This window comes from Piliocolobus tephrosceles, chromosome 15, assembly GCF_002776525.5.
Source record: "Piliocolobus tephrosceles isolate RC106 chromosome 15, ASM277652v3, whole genome shotgun sequence".
NCBI lineage: Eukaryota > Metazoa > Chordata > Mammalia > Primates > Cercopithecidae > Piliocolobus > Piliocolobus tephrosceles.
In genome coordinates this window covers 37,094,432-37,113,962 of record NC_045448.1, presented here as the reverse complement: position 1 = coordinate 37,113,962, position 19,531 = coordinate 37,094,432, and the positions used below count along the sequence as shown (strand labels likewise).

The window sequence follows — 19,531 nt, the reverse complement described above, 5'->3', positions numbered from 1 at the left end:
TTGCGGTGGGTGATAGGAGGACCTGGTGACTGCGCTTGCGCAAGACCAGCCCTCCGCGCAAGCGCTGTTCCCTTGCTTCCTGCAGGCAAGAGTGCGGGAGGTGGGGCATCCGGGTCTCTTGGTGGCTGCCTCGGCCCCCGGGGCTCAGCTGATCTGCCTTTCCAGACTAGGAGGTGAGGTCGCCGAAGCATGCATGTTGACAGGCACGGATTCCTGTCCCACGTACATTTTTAGACGGGTGGGGAGGAAATTTGAGTTCGTACTGAACATTTTCCCTTCTCTGGCTCCCTGCACAGTTCCGAGCCGCCGCCTCGTGCTATTGACAGCCTGCGGAACCCCACGGAGGCTTGCGGCGGCCTCTTGCGTTTCCCCGGGGCCGCCGCTTTCGGTTTTTGGAGTAGCCGGGTGAAGCCAGACCCCGAGCGCGCGAGGCTTCTCGGGTGCATTCCTGACCGCCCGGTGTTGTCACTGAGGCTTTGGCCGCCGGGACCTGGCCGCCCCACCCATCCCCTTTGGAAGAGTCTTGGAGACCTGCAGTTCGGGATGTCTGTGCTGGGTGTTTTGACCTCAGTCCCCCTGATCAGATGCAGCGCGGGAGGGTAAAGGTGCGATATACCGAGCAGTGGACGAGAAAAAGAGGAGGAGGGTTGTCAAGCCCGGCTGGGGTGTTTGATCTTAGTGCTTCAGTTTTCTCATTTATTGAACGGGTAAATGACATATGTGTTGCTGGACATATTTTTTCTGGAATAATGCTTCTTTTTTTGGGCAATAATTTATTTTAATTTTCCTTTCACTCCATGATTCATTCTTCCTTATACCAAGCAGTTTTCTTTCGCTTTTTTTTTTGTTTGTTTGTATTTTTGTCCTTTAAAAGTATGTTTTCAGGTTTTGCCTCAAAGAAGTTGAGTTTTTCCCCAAAATAAAGGAGTAGTCATACTTTTCTTAGTGGGTATATTCCATAAAGCTTGACTTTCAACATTAAAAAAAAACTTACAAGTATTTTTTACTCTGTTCAATTTAAGGTGTGGATTTAAAACTTCAGTGATGGAGTTAGCCCACAGTTTATTGCTAAATGAAGAAGCTTTGGCTCAAATCACTGAAGCAAAAAGACCGGTTTTTATCTTTGAATGGTTGCGATTTCTTGATAAAGTCTTGGTTGCTGCCAACAAGGTATGGTATTGCTCTTTTTTCCCAGTTGCATTAATGTAAAGAGATTATGTGGTCATGATTCTTAAGAAAACATACATTATGTTTTGGAAGGTTTGTGGGTCACTTATGGAACTTGAGAATATTGCACGAATGGGAATTTAGTGGCAAAACTCAAACCTCGTTTAAATCCAGCTCATTGCCTACCTTCTTTATATCTCTACCTGAGCAGTTCATTGTAACTGGAGAAAAACATGGCTACATGATTGGTGTCACTTTAAATTTATCATCACCCACTGCAAGTGATCTCTCTATGCAGCCTAACAATCCCAGTGTCTTCACTTATCTCTCTGAGGAGTCAATAATAGGCTTTTTTTTCTTTGTTTTCTTCCTGCATAGTCTCGATTCAGCTTATTTTTTATTGTCTGTGTATTTTATATTCTGTCTTTAAAAGTAGATATGGTCCGGCGTGGTGGCTCACGCCTGTAATCCCAGCACTTTGGGAAGCCAAGGTGGGCGGATCACCTGAGGTCAAGAGTTTCAGACTAGCCTGGCCAACATGGTGAAACCCCGTCTCTACTAAAAATACAAAAATTAGCCAGGCATGGTGGTGGGCGCCTGTAATCCCAGCTACTCGGGAGGCTGAGGCAGGAGAATCACTTGAACCTGAAAGGTGGAGGTTGCAAGGAGCCGAGATCGCACTATCGCACTCCAGCCTGGATGACAAGAGTGAAAACTCCATCTGAAAAAAAAAAAAAAAGTAAATGCTTCCCTCAAATGTCTGATGATCTTTGACTGCCTGCTCAAATTTAAAAGTGAGTAGTAAAAACTTTTCTCAGCAGGGCCAGTCTTTTAAACTGGACTTCACTGTAGGCTGGTCTGGTTCCTGACCATAGTATTTCAGGTTTCTGTAGGCTGGTTATTCCCCAGAAGATACTTTTCTACTCTCAGGTCTGAAGAGTATATGGCTAGCTGGCTATGTTCTTGGAATTGTGGGAGAAGAGTGGAGACTTTAACATTCAGTATGTGTACTTTCACTACATATCTCTGTTTTCAGTGCAGTTTTCCCAGACCGCAACTGTGCCTGGGGGCTCCTAGTCTAGACATAACGGTATTTCACTCTTCCCAGAGAATAAGGTTTCAGTCTGCTTCCATAATGGAGAAGAGGAGTCTTACTGCTTCTTAGACTCAACCATTCCCTCTCTCTCAAGGTACAACTTTACTCCCACCTCCAAAAGCACCTAGGGCCTAAAAATACCACGATCTCTTAGGGGGTCCTGTGTAGTAAGTTAGGTCATTTCCTAGCTTTCCCTGTTGGGAACACTTGGTTTCCAAATATTGTGCTGATTCTTTTTCCTATTTTCTTTACCCTTTGGATTTGTGCTTTGTTGTTATTGTTCCTCTTGTTGCCCTTTAGTATGGTTTTAATGGAGGTTCTATAGAAACAGTTAATGCTTGACCTGATGTAAATGAGTTAATAGGTGCAGCACACCAACATGGCACATGTATGCATATGTAACAAACCTGCACTTTATGTACATGTACCCTAGAACTTAAAGTATACTAATAATAGCAACAACAACAAAAAGAAACAGTTAATGCATGGATTCACTTGTAATCTTTAACTAGAAGTATCTGTTTTCTCTTAAATCCCCTGCAACCGGGGATTTACTTCCATTCCACTGAAACAGCTCTTGTCCAGCCATCAGTGGTCTGGGCAATCAGTGGTCAGTATTCTGTCTTATTTGATCCATCTCCATCTTTTCACCTCGAAACACTTAAAACATCTTTAATTTTGTTGTGAAATTGATAAATACAAGAGTATATAAAACATAGTTACGAAACATAATATGAATATCTGTACACCCTCCACCCAAATTAGAGAATAATATTGTTTTCATTGCTTTGCACAGTTTGTGTGAAGTTTTCTTCCTGTTCGTGGCTTCCCAAGACACTGTTAGGTTTTGGTTCCTCTCCCACTTCACTAACTACTACTTGTTCTTTTTTAAGTCTTCCTCAGTTCAGGGCATTTTTTAAAAATCTGTACATATTGCCTCAGTGATATCTAATTGTATGATTTTTACTATCATCTATAAAATAGTGATTCCCAGGATAATGTTTACTCTACTTCTTTCTTACCTAAGTGGCATCCCAGAGTTTACATACCCAAACCAAATTCTTGATTTCTCCTCCCAAACCTGTCTTTTCCCCTATGTTCTCTATCTCAGGGAATGACCATTTCATCCTTCTGGTTGCTCAGGGGGAAAAAATCATAGAGTCATTTTTGACTTCCCTCTTTTTCTCAAATTTCATGTCATATTCACCAGCAAATCCTATGGTTTCATCCACAAATAAATCCAGAGTTTACTTGTCTCCATGGTTACCACTATCATCTCTCATCTGGATTATTGCATCTGCTTCCTATTTGCTCATGATGCTTTCCATTTATGGACCTTATAGAGTATTCTTAGAAGTCAGAGTGAGCCTGTTAAAACATTTAGATCATGACCCTCCTCTACTGCAAACTCTTACTCAGAGTAATATACAAAGTTCTCTTACTGAGAGTAACATACAGAGTTCTATAGTGGGGTACAAGAGACTACCTGATCTGGCCCCTTCTATCCTTCTGACTTCATCTCTTACTACTTTCTCTCTCTTACTCCACTCCAGTCAAACTGGCCTTCTTGCCGTCTTCACGGATGCTAAGAATGCTCCAACCTCAAGGCCTTTATGCTTGTTCCTTCGGCCTGGAATGTTCTTTCCCTGGGTATCTGCCTGGCTCACCCCTTCACTTCTTTTCAGAGAGAGGCCTTTTCTAATTAATCCACATAAAATAGTAAGCACCCATACTATTCATTTGTTTGTTTGGTAAACTCTATCCCTCCCCACTAGAATGTAAACTTCATGAGGGCAGGGACTTGTCTATTTTGTTCACTGTTGCACCCTAGTACATGGCATACATTAGGTACATAATAAATATTGTTTGAATAAATGAATGAATTCTAGGTATTGATTATGGGTAGAGCTGGGTATTTTTTTTCCTGTTGCCTAGGGCTCTTCAGTTTCTTTTGGTTTCATTTGCTGGCCTATAACTTTATGAACTGCTGACTTTGCTTTTACATGGGAAACCTATCTGGGTTATAAGACATCTGTTGTCCATACACCCAATATTTTGCATCCTTCGGCTGCTGGTTTATTTCTCAGTAAGTTGATCTCATAACTTTTTGAATCAGAGTCTTCACTTTTATTGGAGCTAATCTTTTGGCTTTGGAAGAGAATGAAGGAGAATATTTAATGTAGGAAGGAATGGCTCATTTCTTACTGAACTTTTCCTTAACTTGAAAATTCTCATGGTTTATGTTTAATACAATACAGATTTTTAATTATTAGAGTGCCTTAAGCGTTAAGTATTTTTTATTTTGATTAAAAGGTAACAAAAAAATTTTTTAATGATGTTCTTTTAAAACTGTTTTTGTAACAGACCGATGTAAAGGAAAAACAGAAAAAACTTGTCGAACAATTAACTGGATTAATAAGTAGTTCACCTGGACCACCTACACGAAAATTGTTAGCTAAAAATCTCGCAGCCCTTTATAGCATTGGAGATACTTTTACAGTTTTTCAGACACTTGATAAATGCAATGACATTATCAGAAATAAAGATGACACTGCAGCCTACTTACCAACAAAATTGTAAGTACTTACTTTAACAGGGGCACTTGAAGTTTTATTTTTTCTTTCAAGGAAACTTAGTAGGAGACTATGGACCACAAAAACCCCCAGGTGGGTAGAACCTGTGACATGCTGCTAACAATGAGAGCTCTAAGTGGATCGGGTTGTGATGGGAAGAAAATGAGTTACATTTTAGGCATGCTGATTCTGGAATACAAATGGGAATGTCCAAATGACAGTGTATAATAGATAGTTGGAAATTCTTGTTGGGATTTTAGAGATTTGTTGGGAATGTAGTTTTGGTGAGTAGGCTGAATCCTTTGATATGAGTAAAGTTACCTTGGAGGAGGAGTATATTTGAGAAGAGAAGAGAAGGAGTATATTTGAGAAGAGAAGAAGGAGTATATTTGAGAAGAGAAATTCTTGTTGGGATTTTAGAGATTTGTTGGAAATGTAGTTTTGGTGAGTAGGCTGAATCCTTTGATATGAGTAAAGTTACCTAGGGGGAGGAGTATATTTGAGAAGAGAAGACGGCTAGGGATACAACTCTAGAACGTCAACATTCAAGGGGCCATGGCCAGTGTAATAGCTTACAGAGGAAATAGAGAGATTATTCACAACCTGGATTCTAATTTTTAGGTCTACTTTTAGGTAGTTACCTGGTATCACTAGGTAACTACCTAGATACATTGTGATTAGATTTTGTGTTTTGTTTAGGATAGATGTAAACCTCAAAAGTTTTAGAGGAGATTAGACAGTTCTAGTACTTCCTAGTTTATTTTGAAGTTTGAAGCTATGTTCACTGCTACTTAGCAAATACACACATAATTTTATAGTTCTGGTTAAGTAGAATTGATTATACATTCATATGTATTTCCAGTGGATCCATGGGTCCTATTTAGGAAATCTCCAATGTATGCTGGCATGTGATGCCAGTCATTTAAAATTTATTATCAGCCTACAGGGTATCAAAAAGCATGAGATTTGGAGTTGAAGAGGTGAAAGTTGATTCCCTGATGCTACTGTTTATTATGTGTTTGATTGTGAGCTAAATTTAGTTAACCTCTCTTATCTGTAAATTGCTCAGATCACACAGCTTTTATTTATTTTTATTTGTTGGAGTGGGAGTGGCTTGCCTCATGGTGGACCACCTGCCCACTTCCAAGATCCAACTACACATAGCTATTAGATGATGGGTTCTAGGATTTAGGCACAGGTCTGCCAGACTCCAAAGCATCCGCTCTTAACCACCATGTCCTATTTTTGCGTTTAAGCTAAACCCACAGCTATTCACTTACTATTGACCTAAGTGACAGTGGGGTCATTTCTTGCTCCTGAAGAATGTGTTGCTATTAGTTTATTCTTCTGAGTGTTCTGTTAATGTAATTTAGATTAAATTTTACAGGTTTACAAATAGTATAGTAGTATTTGTAAATTAAGAGGCAGACACTGTGAGCAATGCAAATGTGTGAGATATATTCCCTGTTTCTGGAGTTTACATTTCCACTGGCAGGACAAGATAGAGACATATAAAATGGTCAAGTTACAACACAGTAAATGATATAATTTTGTCAAAATGAGTGATTGACATTAGTGTTATATATAATGAAAGAAGAGAGGGATTGTTGAGGATTGACATAATTTGGAAAGTCTTCATAGAAGCAAAGCTTAGGGGCTGGGCGCAGTGGCTCACGCCTGTAATCCCAGCACTTTGGGAGGCCGAGGCGGGCAGATCACCTGAGGTCAGGAGTTCGAGATCAGCCTGGCTAATGTGGTGAAACCCCATCTCTACTAAATATACAAAATGAGCTGGGAATGGTGGCACGCACCTGTAATCCCAGCTACTTGGGAGGCTGAGGAGGGAGAAGGGCTTGAACTCAGGAGGCGGAGGTTGCAGTGAGCCAGGACCATACCACTGCACTCCAGCCTGGGTGACAGAGTGAGACTTTGTCTCCCCCTGCAAAAAAAAGAAAAGCTTGGATTTCTTCCCAAATAACGGGTATGATTTATTATGTAAATATGTAGATTCTTTTGTATTTTAACAAGAATACAATTTATAGTATTTAACAAGAATACAGTGTAAATATAGTATTTGTTGCAGTTATGAAGGATAAACAAATTGTTTTCGATAGTTGAAATTAAGGATTATAGCCAAATGTGTCCTAGACAAATGCAGATTGATTTCTGAAAATGAGAAAAGTATAATTGTATCATTAACCTGAACGATGACCAGTGAAATTGTCACTTCTCACAGGGCTGCAGTGGCTTGTGTCGGAGCATTTTATGAAAAAATGGGGAGAATGTTGGGCAGCGCATTTCCAGAAACAGTGAATAATCTATTGAAATCTCTGAAAAGTGCAGAGGTAAGTTTTACAACCAATATTATTTGAATATTTGCTTGTGGCAAGAGTTAGATGTCAGCTAAAATATGTTTGTTTCTTTTTCTGTCACTGTGGTACTCATACTGCTTAACAAGGAGGTAATTTCAAATTATTGTCCCTTCTTTTAACATACATCGGGGGAAGAGAAAGAATGCTTTTCTTTGACAATGAATAGGTTTACGTGTTATTTTTTATTTAGTCCTGTGATACTTTTGGATTGGCCTTTTTTTTCTTCTTTTTTTGGTGCCATAGCTAATGTGTTAATTTTCTGGTTGCTGTAATAAATTACCTTAGACTGGGTGGCTTAAAACAGCAATTTGTGGCCGGGCGCGGTGGCTCAAGCCTGTAATCCCAGCACTTTGGGAGGCCGAGACGGGCGGATCACGAGGTCAGGAGATCGAGACCATCCTGGCTAACACGGTGAAACCCTGTCTCTACTAAAAAATACAAAAAAAAACTAGCTGGGCGAGGTGGCTGGCGGGTGCCTGTAGTCCCAGCTACTCGGGAGGCTGAGGCAGGAGAATGGCGTAAACCCGGGAGGCGGAGCTTGCAGTGAGCTGAGATCCGGCCACTGCACTCCAGCCTGGGCAACAGAGCGAGACTCCGTCTCAAAAAAAAAAAAAAAGAAAAACAGCAATTTGTTGTCTCACAGTTCTGGAAGCTGGAGGTCTGTGATAAAGTGTCAGCAAGGCCATGTTTCCACTGAAGGGTCTAGAGAAGAATGCTTCCTTTCCTTCTTACCTTCTAGTGGTTGCTGGAAATCTTTGATCTTCCTTGGCTTATAGATGCATCTCTCCCATCTCTGCCTCCTTTGTCACATAGCCTTTTCCCTGTGCCTGTGTGTTTTGTGTCTAAATTATTTTCCTGTTCAGTGATACCTGTCACTGGACTAGAATTGGATACCTCTTCTGGGAACTATTTGTCTATTCATTCACTAAAAAAGAATTGATAAAATATTATTTGTCAGGCATTAAGCATACAAAGAGGGTCCTGACCTCAAAGAACTTACAATCTAGTGGAAGAGATCTAAGTGTGAATAAGCATTGTGATACTCTGTGATGAGTACACTGTTAGAAATAACAATAAGCACTATGAGAATATGAATATAAGAGTTTGAGTTAGTCACAAGAAGATGAAGGTTTGCTGTATTTCCGACACTTTTTTTAAATGTGTTGTTTTCTGCTTCCTCTTTTGTATGGTTTATATATTTTTTTCTTAACTATTTTATACTTAATATTTTATATTCTGAAAATATTTTATATTCTGAAAGTTTGGATCGTTGAGCTGTATTGAAGCTTTTGAGTCTGTCTTCATGTTCTCAGTATATTGTATGTACTTCAGTAAGTCATAGAAACATTGGAATATATTTACTTATCACCTAATTTTTAAGAAATATATTATTTAATGGAATAGTCTTACTTTCCAGGATACTTAATTTTGTTGTACTTTTCATTATTTACTGTTTATAATTTGGAGGTAAGACCATTAGACCCAAAGAACTTTTGTCTTGGTATGTTCTTATTTAAATATGGAATTTATTTTACAAAATCTTTTTTTTTCCCCCCTATACATGTCTAGTCTCAAGGGCGAAGTGAAATCTTAATGAGTCTGCAGAAAGTTCTAAGTGGCCTGGGTGGGGCAGCAGCTTCCTCTCATCGTGATATTTATAAGAATGCCAGGTCTCTCTTGACTGATAGGTCAATGGCTGTTCGATGTGCAGTGGCCAAGGTTAGTACTTAACCAATTTAGAATGCTGCTCCTTATCCTTCTTGCTCTTAAACAGTCAATGATTTTTTTTCTTTTAAAATTTTAAATTATGTTTTGTGTTCCAATGGATTAGTTTAATTTTCTAGAATTATATATAATAGTATCACATCCTGAGATACACTTTTGTGCGTATGTGTATTCTGGCTTCTTTCAGTTGGTATAATTATTCTGAAATTCATTTATGTTGTATATGTATCCATAGTGCATTCCTTTTTATTGCTGAGTAGTATTTCCTTGTATGGATATGTCACATTGGTTTGTTCACTCACCTGTTACAAACATTTGAGTTGCTTCCAGTTTTGATTATTACAAAAAAAGCTTCTGTGAACATCTGTATATAAGTTTTTGCAAGAACATATGCTTTCATTTCTCTTCCGAAAATACCTAGGGATGGAATAGCTGGTTCATAGGGCAGATTTAGTTTAACGTTCAGATAACTACAAAACAGTTTTCCAAAGTACTTGTGCCATTTTACGTCTCTACTTGCAGTGTATGAGAATTTCACTTCCTCCATGTCATCACCATTGTTTGTTACTGACAGTCTTTTTAATTTAAGCCATTCTAATGGATACATATCTCATTGTATCTCATATCTCAATGGTATCTCATTGTGGCTTTAATTTGCATTTCCGTAATGATGAATGATAAGCATATCTTCAGGTGCTTATTTGCCATCCATATCTTCTTTGAAGAAGGATGTGCTCAATCTTTTGTCCATTGTTTTACAGGGTTGTTTTGTAATTACTGACTTTTGAGAGTGTTTTATAGATTCTTTATCAGATATGTGATTTACAAATATTTTCCCAATTGGTGGCCTGTCTCTTTATTCTCTAAATAGTGCCTTGTAAGGAAAAGACGTTTTGAATTTCATCCAATGTATCTGTTTTTCTTATATGAATTGTGCTTTTGGTGTTGTATCTAAGGAAACATTTTGTAAACCAGGGTTTGTCCTGTGTTTCCTTCTAGAGGTTTTATAGTTTTATACTTAGATATATGATCCATTTTGAGTTAATTTTTGTATATGGTGCAAGGTTGGAATCAAATTTTTTTGTTTTTTGTTTTCAATATGGATATCCACTTCTTCCAGTGCCATTTCAAAAAGCCTGTCTTTTCTTTGCTAACCTCCCTTTGCTCCCTTTGTTGAAAATCAGTTGTGTGTATATGTATAGGTATAATTTTGGACTCTATTCTGTTTTATTGATCCATTTGTCTATCTTGATGCCAACAACACTTTTCTTCATGACAGTACCTTTATAATAAGTCTTGAAATCAGGTGCTGTTAGTCCTCCAACTTTGTTCTTTTTCAAAATTGTTTTGCCCAGTCTAGGTTTGTCAATGTCTACAAAAAGACCATGCTGGGATTTTGATTCAGGTTGCATTGAATTTGGAGAGAATTGCCAATATCTTAACAATATTAAGTCTTCCACCCTATGAACATACGTGATAGATCTCTCCATTTATTTTGGTCTTTAATTTCTCTTAGCAAAACATCTTGTAATGTTAAATGTACAGATCTTGACAGAATACAAATAAGACTGGGAAAATATGAATAAAATCATGAATTATATCAATGTCAACATCTAGGCTGGCGTGGTGGCTCACACCTGTAATCCCAGCACTTTGGGAGGCCGAGATGGAAGGATCAACTGAGGTCAGGAGTTCGAGACCAGCCTGGCCAACATGGCAAAACCCCATCTCTACTAAAAATGCAAAAATTAGCCAGGCGTGGTGGCATGTGCCTGTCAAATCATTTTTCAGCACCTGTTGAGATAATGATTTGTTTTTTCTTTTTTAGTTTGCTACTGTGGTGAATAACATTGATTAGTTTTACAATTTTAACCAATATTGCATTTATTTATTTATTTATTTTTTGGAGACAGAATATCCCTCTGTCGCCCAGGTTGGTGTGCATTCTTCTGCCTCAGCCTTCCGAGTAGCTGGGACTACAGGCACACACCACCACACCCGGCTAACTTTTTTTTGTGTTTTTGGTGGAGACAGGGTTTCACCATATTGGCCAGGCTGGTCTCGAACTCCTGACCTTGTGATCTGCCCTTCTCGGCCTCCCAAAGTGCTGGGATTACAGGCGTGAGCCACCGCACCCGGCCCAATATTGCATTCTTAAGATAAATCTCACTTGGTCATGATATATTATCCTTATTATATATTATTGTATTAGAGTTGCTAGAAGTTTGTTTAGAAATGTGTATCTGTGTTCATGAGGGATATGGGTATGTAGTTTCTTTTTCATGTAGTGTCTTTGTTAGGTTTCACCGTCAGGGTGATACTAGCATTATAGGATTAGTTGGAAAGTTCCCTTCAATATTCTGGAAGAGTTTGTATAGAATTGGTATTATTTCTTACCTGAACATTTTGTTGAATTCACTGGTATAGCCATCTCCTAGAGTTTTTTTTTGAGGGAAAGATTTTGAAGTACAGAATCAAAATTTAACATAGATATTGGGCTATTCAGGTTATCTGTTTCTTGAGTGAATTGTCTATTTCCTCTAAGTTGTCAACTTTATTGGCATAAAGTTGTTCACATATTCTCTTTCACTTTTAAAACATGTTGAATCTGTAGTGATTTGACCTCTCTCGTTTCTAATTTTGGTAATTTGTATTTTTACTGTTTTGTTTTTCCTGATCAGCCTGACTAGAGATTTATCAAATTTATTAGTCTTCTTAAAGAAGCAGCTTTGGTTTCATTTCTATTATTTTTTAGTTTCCTAGTCATTAATTCCTTTATTGTTTCCTTTTTCGGCTTACTTTGTTGAATTTGCTCTCTTTCATCTAGTTTTTTTTTTTTTTTTTGAGGCAGAGTCTCGCTCTGTCGCGCAGGCTGGAGTGCAGTGGCCGGATCTCAGCTCACTGGAAGCTCCGCCTCCTGGGTTCACGCCATTCTCCTGCCTCAGCCTCCCGAGTAGCTGGGACTACAGGCGCCCGCCACCTCGCACGGCTAGTTTTTTGTATTTTTTTAGTAGAGACGGAGTTTCACTGGGTTAGCCAGGATGGTCTCGATCTGCTGACCTCGTGATCCGCCCGTCTCGGCCTCCCAAAGTGCTGGGATTACAGGCTTGAGCCACCGCGCCCGGCCTCATCTAGTTTTTTAAGGGTGAAGCTGAGATTATTGATTTGAGACCCTTCTTCTTTTCTAATGTGGTAGTTTAGTGTTACATGTTTCTTCATAACTGGAAACTCTCTCAAAGCAGTAGGCTGGGACAATTGTAGGGTTCATCTTGTTTTTTCCTCATCTCTTAAGGGTACCTTAAGATGCTTCATTGCCTGAGGTCCAGTGTCTTGAAAACTTGTTTCATTTATTTTGTCAAGTGTTTTGGTTATCTCAAGAGAGGCGGTGAGTCTGGTTCTTGCTATTCCATCTCTGGAAGCAGATGTTGTAGGATGTTATTTACGTTTTTGTTTTTAATTCCAGTGTCTACTAGAACTACAGAATGAAGCTGTATTTATGTGGACTGCTGAACTAGAAAATATAGCCACTCTCTGCTTTAAGGCTTTGGAAAACTCAAATTATGGGGTACGAGTGGCAGTGTCTAAACTTTTAGGAACAGTCATGGCCACAGCATTAATGCCAAAACAGGCAACAGGTATTGTGTTTGCCCTTGATTTAGACTATAACAGACCTATTTAGTTATTAACATATAGGCAGGTCACTGTAATGGATTTAAATTTTTAGTTATCTTTGTCTACTTTTTCATAAAATGAAAGAACCTGGCTGGGCGTGGTGGCTCACGTCTGCAATCCCAGCACTTTTGGGAGGCCAAGACGGTTGGATCATGAGGTCAGGAGTTCAAGACTAGCCTGGCCAAGATGCTGAAACCCCGTCTCTACTAAAAATACAAAAATTGGCCGGGTGCAGTGGCTCACGCCTGTAATCCCAGCACTTTGGGAGGCCGAGGCGGGTGGATCACAAGGGCAGGCGATCAAGACCATCCTGGCTAACTCGTGAAACCCCGTCTCTACTAAAAATACAAAAACTTAGCCGGGCGTGGTGGCAGGCGTCTGTAGTCCCAGCTCCTCGGGAGGCTGAGGCAGGAAAATGGCATGAACCCGGGAAGCGGAGCTTGCAGTGAGCCGAGATTGCGCCACTGCACTCCAGCCTGGGTGACAGCGCGAGACTCTGTCTCAAAAAAAAAAAAAAAATACAAAAATGTGCTGGGCATGGTGGTACGTGCCTGTAATCCCAGCTACTCAGGAGGCTGAGGCAGGAGAATCGCATGAACCCGGGCAGCAGAGGTTGCAGTGAGCCGAGATCGCGCCACTGCACTCCAGCCTGGGTGACAGAGCAAGACTCCATCTCAGAAAATTAAAAAAAAAATAACAACAAAAAACCCAAGTGGCATTTTCCTTGATATAGTCACATTTTTTGTGATGATAATGTACAGGATATCTAGCAATTATGCTGGACATATAAGCAAGATTTATGAAATGATTTTGGATAATGTATAAAGTACTGGAATCTGGTACTTTATTTGCTATTTATTTTCAGTCTCTGATGAGTAGATCCCCATTTGTACCACAGTATTAATTTTTAATTTTTCCTGATTATCATTATAAACAGAATCAGAGGCAGCACTGAGTTTTCAAATTACTCTTGCTTTGCTTCACAGTTCCATAGAGATATCTCAGGGATGCCTGGGAGCAGATGCTGAGTGAACTTTGCCCCAGTCTTGTCCTCACCTCTACCCCACCTCTGTATCATAGAAACAGAACCAGATGTTTTAGGTTCAAGTCCTGTCTCTTGTATTTATTAACTGTGAAACCCTATTTCACTTCTTTGAGCTTTGATTTCTTCATCTTTAATGATAATTATTTCAGTAGATTATGATGATGATGTAATGTTTTAAGGTGCTGACTATGTGCCGGGCACTGAATTACGTGTATTACAAAATTTATGCCTCCTAAAAGCCCTGTGAATTATATGTACTGTTGTTATTACTGTTTTATAGATGAGGAAATTGAAACTTAGAGAGATTCTGCAACTAATTTTCTAAAAACTGTTCTGTGTTGGAAATGAAATTCATATCCCGGGCAGCCAAATACCAAAGCTTGCATTCTTAGCCATGAGCTTTATACCTCCTCTGCAGAAGTTTTGTGAGGATTGCATTTGCTACTATATGTGGAAGGACTTCATAAAATGTGAAACTCTATACCAGGGATGCTGATTCAGTTGCATTCCCAGTAACATTTTCATCTATTGGTAACTGCTGTGTAGAAAGCACTGTGATGAGAAAAGTTTTTTGTGTCCACCTCAGACAGGAATGAGAACTGAGATCAGTTAGTAGTATTTGCTGTGGGTACGCTTTGTCCTTATTGTGTTACACATAGTATTGTTATTATTATTAGACTGTTTTGCATAGATTTATTGAATTGCTTTTATTTCTAGCTCTTTCCATTTTTCTGAGCATTTTTTGCTTTGGAATTGAATTCAGGTTCACAAGTACATTGAAAGTTTTAAGAAAAAAATTATAAGGAAACTAAACCATTTCCCCATTGTAGTAACATATCCTTAAAAATAATTACTTGAATTATTAAGCTAGAGTGCCGCAGAAATATATTTGCTCATACTTTTATTTTTCTTCCTGAAAGTAATGCGTCAGAATGTGAAGCGAGCAACATTTGATGAAGTCTTAGAACTCATGGCCACAGGATTTCTGCGTGGAGGGTCAGGTTTCTTAAAGAGCGGTGGAGAAATGTTAAAAGTTGGAGGGTCCGTTAATCGTGAAGTGAGAGTTGGAGTTACGCAGGTTTGTAACATATATGTGTAAAATAATTTTGGCTGGGCGTGGTGGCTCATGCCTGTAATCCCAGCACTTTGGGAGGCTAAGACGGGCGATAGCCTGAGGTCAGGAGTTTGAGACCAGCCTGACTAACATGATGAAACCCCGTCTCTACTAAAAATACCAAAAAATTAGCCAGACGTGGTGGCACACACCTGTAGTCCCAGCTTCTCAGGAGGCTGAGGTAGGAGGATCACTTCAACCAGGGAGGTGGAGGTTGCAGTGAGCCGAGATCATGCTACTGCACTCTAGCCTGGGTGACAGAGGGAGACTCTGTCTCAAAAAAAAAAAAGATTTTGTTCATATCACTTATGAAACTTCATGGAAGACTGTTATGAAGTAACAGCTAATGGAGAGATTTTTAATATTGTCTGGTTTCTTTTGAAATGTTTGTTTTACCAAATGAATGAGTTACATTCAAATTCCAAATTACATGCTTATATGGAAATTCAGTAGATATTTAATGACACATAAATAAACCTGTGTCTACTATATTTGTGTAAATATCTTTAAAGTTCCTATGTTTTGCTTAACAGAAAATTATATATAAAATAACTCAATTTTCATTGAAACTGTATTCAGGTAGCTTGAGCATTTAGATTTTAATATTCTCCAACAACCCTGTACCTAAAAATATTGGTTAAGGCTTTGATTGGATTTTCTATCAGTGTTTAATCACCAATGTAATTATAAGATTATATCTGACTTGGAATTATAACTTTTCAAATAGCAACACCAGATACGAGGTTATGGTTAATGATCTAATAATACTTAACACCTAATAAGATGAAATGGTGATCATAGTCAAAATCATGATTTCAGTCAAAATCATGACTGTACCTTGATCCCGGAACAAGTATAAAATATTAGTAAACAATGTTTTAACTTACAGAGAAAGTTGTAAGTAAGATTTTATAGCTCTTTAGGATGTTAAGGTTTTCTTGTTTCTGTAACCTGTTACCTTCCCAATCACTGGGGTAAATTCAGCTTCCCTTCCCTCTCACTGCTGTCCCTTTGTGTTCTTCATGAAGTTGTTATCTTAAGAACTGTTTTTTAGTCAAAGATACTTCACTAATAATTCCTATTCCGGAAGTAGTAAAAAGATCTCAAGTTTAAATTTTCTCTGTTTTAGTCTCATGTATAATTTATTCTGCATGCTGTTATCATTTATTTTTGTAGTTGCTTTATCTTTGATTTCTGTTCAGTAATGTAAGTATATCTGAAGTCGTCCCTTCCTCTATTTATAGGCGTACGTTGTTTTTGTGACAACATTGGGTGGTCAGTGGTTGGAGCGCAGCTTTGCCACGTTCCTGTCCCATGTACTTGATCTGGTTTCCCATCCTCGGGCAACACAAACACATGTGGAGGCTGTGTATTCAAGACGATGTGTTTCCTTTATCCTAAGAGCTACTGTGGGCAGTTTGCTAGGTGAAAAAGCCCAGATTGCAGCTGCCAAAGAAATCTGCCAAGCTATTGGAAAACAAATGAAAGCCGTAGGTAAGAATTGGTATCATTATGTGTGTTGATTACCTTAGTCATTTAGTTCTTTATTATTCTTCTTAATAAATATCAGTGGACTGATTAGTTTATCTTTCTATGTGTTTTCATACTTATTTTTATTGACTACTCTTATTTGATATTAAAATCACATAATTACAGTGAAATAGACTTTTTAAAGATTTGGGTGGCATGTTGGTAAGATTGTGTTTTCTGTTTTATTTCTAGCACCTTTGCTGATTTTATAACTTTCCTGGCATGCAGCAGCACAATGGTTGCTGTCTTCAAAGAATAATTATTGTGATCTTTCTGCTTTTAGAGCTGTTGTTTTATAAACATGTATTTTTATTGTTTCTTTTCCTCCCCTCATAGGCTTAATATGAAAACTTAGAGAGGAACAATTGCAGATGGTTATTAGCCCCCATAAGATGCACTGTGAAACCTCGGTTATACATAATTACAAGAAATTCTTTTCTAAAAAGTATCAATTTTATAAATTTTTCAATTTAACAAGTAGTTACTGAGTGAGATTTGCAGAGCAGTAATTTGGGGTTTCAATAATGAATGAGATAAAGTGTCTGCCTTCATGGAGCTTTTAATCCAGTTATAAGCTAAATATAAAAGCAAGGCAAAATATAAATTCTAAAAGACAGTTTAATTTTTTCACTATTAGAAGTGTATACTAACTTTAATAAGGCAAATTATATTGCCTAATAGAGGTCTTTTGGAATAAGGATTTAATGAGTAAATATCGTCAATAATTTATTTTTCAGATATATATGTATTAAATGTTTTATAAAATTAGTGAAAAAAACACATAAATAGTTGTAGTTTTTGTTGTTGATAATAGCTTACTTAGTAAACTAGTTTTATTTTTTGTTTTATATGATTTTATTTGAGACAGAGTGTAGCTCTGCTGCCCAGGCTGAAGTGCAGTGGTGCGATCTCAGCTGACTACAACCTCCGCCTCCTGGGTTCAAATGATTCTCCTGCCTCACCCTCCTGAGTAGCTGTGATTACAGGCATGTGCCACCACATACCCTGCTAATTTTTGTATTTTTAGTAGAAACAGGGTTTCACCACATTGGCCAGGCTGGTCTTGAACTCCTGACCTCAAGTGATACACCTGCCTTGGCCTTCCAGAGTGCTGGGAGTACAGATATGAGCCACCATGCCCAGTCAGTAAACTAGTTTTAAATGTATAGAGCTAACTGAAAATTATGAATTGTGAATTAAAGAGTGTTTAAATTAATGAGAGATCATTCCTTAGATATGCTAAAATAGTCATCTGTCTTAGATTCACAACTTAAAGAATAATTTGCACGTTGATTCACTGAGGAAATGTTTAGTGCCAGAAACACTGCGCAAAATGGAGTAAAATAGCAAGCCAGATGCATACAGCACCCGTCCACAGGGAGCTTAAACTTTCGCAATCAAAAGCTAGAGTTTATGCTTTTCCAAGTCCAGAAATACCTGAAAATAAAGGAGTTATTTGGTCAGGCATGGTGGCTCATGCCTATAATCCCAGCACTTTGGGAGGCTAAGATGGGTCAATCACTTGAGGCTGGGAGTTCTTCGAGAACAGCCTGCCCAACGTGGTGAAACCCTGTCTCTACTAAAAAATACAAAAATTAGTTGGGCATGATAGCATACCTGTAGTCCCAGCTACTCAGGAGGCTGAGGTGGGAGGATTACTTGAACCCAGGAGGCAGAGGTTGTAGTCAGCTGAGATGGCACCACTACACTCCAGCTTAGGCAACAGAGCAAGGCTCTGTCTCAAAAAAAAAAAAAAAAAATTTAATTACAGTCCTCAATTTATTAATCTGTTATATATCCTGTTATTCTGTATTACGTATTTTATAGTCTGTTAATTCATAATGATGCAAAAAAGAAAGTTTTTACTATCATTTAAAGCTTCTTAATGTTAAGGTCATAAATTTGTTATTTGATTTTTTTTTAAGTCCCGAAAGCAGAATTAAATATAATGATACATATTGGGGATTTGTGGGCCAGAATGTATTCTCAATTAGTAATTTGGCAAGGGATCTTTAATTATCTCTTGTCAAACACATTTCAATTCTAGTGGAAGCTGAAAGGTTGGGTTAGCGGGCAGGAAGGCTAATGGAACTTTCAGAAGCATTCCAGTAAGAAGTTCTTAAGTCATTTTCCTTATAGATCCGTTTTCTGGTCAGTAATTTGACAGATACCTCCAATATATTGGAACACTTAAAGTAGCAATGGTAATAAAGTAATAATAGCTGCTAACATTTATTGAATGTGTATTATGGGCAGCATTGTGTTAAATTCTTTATATGCACTGACTTTTTAATCACCACAGTACCATTTGAAATAGGCATGTAAGCCCATTAACAGATAAGGAAATTGGGACAGAAAAGTTGAATATCTTGCCCAATGTCACAAAACTAATATAACTAGTGGAATTGGGATTTGAACCCGAGTCTTGTTTCTGCAGTATCTGTGCTTTTGTACAAACTGGATTGCTGCTGCTCACTAAAATTAGGTTGTATTCCTGGAAGCAAAGGTATATCTCAGTATATATTTTAGCATTATTATAAAGCCATTAAACAGTGTTTTTAAGTCACTTCAGTGTTTAGTTCTGCAAGTTTTCCGCTGAGAAATAACTGCATTGTTTTTAACACTGAGACATCAACTGGTATGGCTAAAATCATAAATTGTGTAGACCAAAAAAAACCATTCAGTTCTCCTATGTCAAAGACATGATTTTGTGTTTCCAGAAGCAGTAGTGAATGACACAAGTGGAGAAAACAAATCTGGTGCAGCAGACATTGCAGCAAGCCAGCATGTGATGGTCTGTGCCCTCCAGGAACTCGGGAGCCTGGTACAGAGCTTGAATGCCACTGCATCCCCTCTTATTCAAGAAGCGTCTATAGGTTTGACATTCAGTTACTTCCTAGCATGTTTTTTTCACTTTTTTCAGTCGTAAGTGTGATTGATATTTAATTCCTGATTAGTTGCTTATCATCATCATTAGCACTTCAGATCATCAGGTTTTACTTAAATTAAGATTCATTGTGATAGGCTGGGCGCAGTGGCTCATGCCTGTAATCCTAGCACTCCTGATCACTTGAGGTCAGGAGTTCGAGACCATCCTGGTCAACATGGTGAAGGTCTGTCTCTACTAAAAATACAGAAATTAGCCAGGTGTGGTGACATGTGCCTGTAATCTACTTGGGAGGCTGAGGCAGGAGAATTGCTTGAGCCCAGGAGGCATAGGTTGCAGTGAGCCAAGAT

General features: G+C 38.5%; 1 protein-coding gene across 6 annotated transcripts in view; it reads left to right on the top strand.

Moving 5' to 3' along the window:
* Window positions 1-75: 75 nt before the first annotated feature.
* Window positions 76-19,531, top strand: part of HEATR5B (HEAT repeat containing 5B) — a 108,501-nt gene continuing 89,045 nt past the window's right edge. For 4 of the 6 annotated variants that reach the window (XR_002732431.2, XR_002732432.2, XM_023216349.2 and 1 more), the window contains exons 1-9: window positions 86-173; window positions 1,023-1,170; window positions 4,628-4,839; window positions 7,073-7,181; window positions 8,778-8,927; window positions 12,397-12,568; window positions 14,571-14,728; window positions 16,009-16,258; window positions 19,015-19,170. Coding sequence is in view for 4 of the 6 variants with exons in the window: in XM_023216349.2 (XP_023072117.1) it covers window positions 1,045-1,170; window positions 4,628-4,839; window positions 7,073-7,181; window positions 8,778-8,927; window positions 12,397-12,568; window positions 14,571-14,728; window positions 16,009-16,258; window positions 19,015-19,170 (1,333 nt within the window). In the remaining 2 variants the exon portion in view is untranslated. Of the gene's footprint in view, window positions 174-206; window positions 606-1,022; window positions 1,171-4,627; window positions 4,840-7,072; window positions 7,182-8,777; window positions 8,928-12,396; window positions 12,569-14,570; window positions 14,729-16,008; window positions 16,259-19,014; window positions 19,171-19,531 lie in introns of those variants that run through there. The other 2 variants (XM_023216346.3, XM_023216347.2) reach the window with 2 other exon arrangements.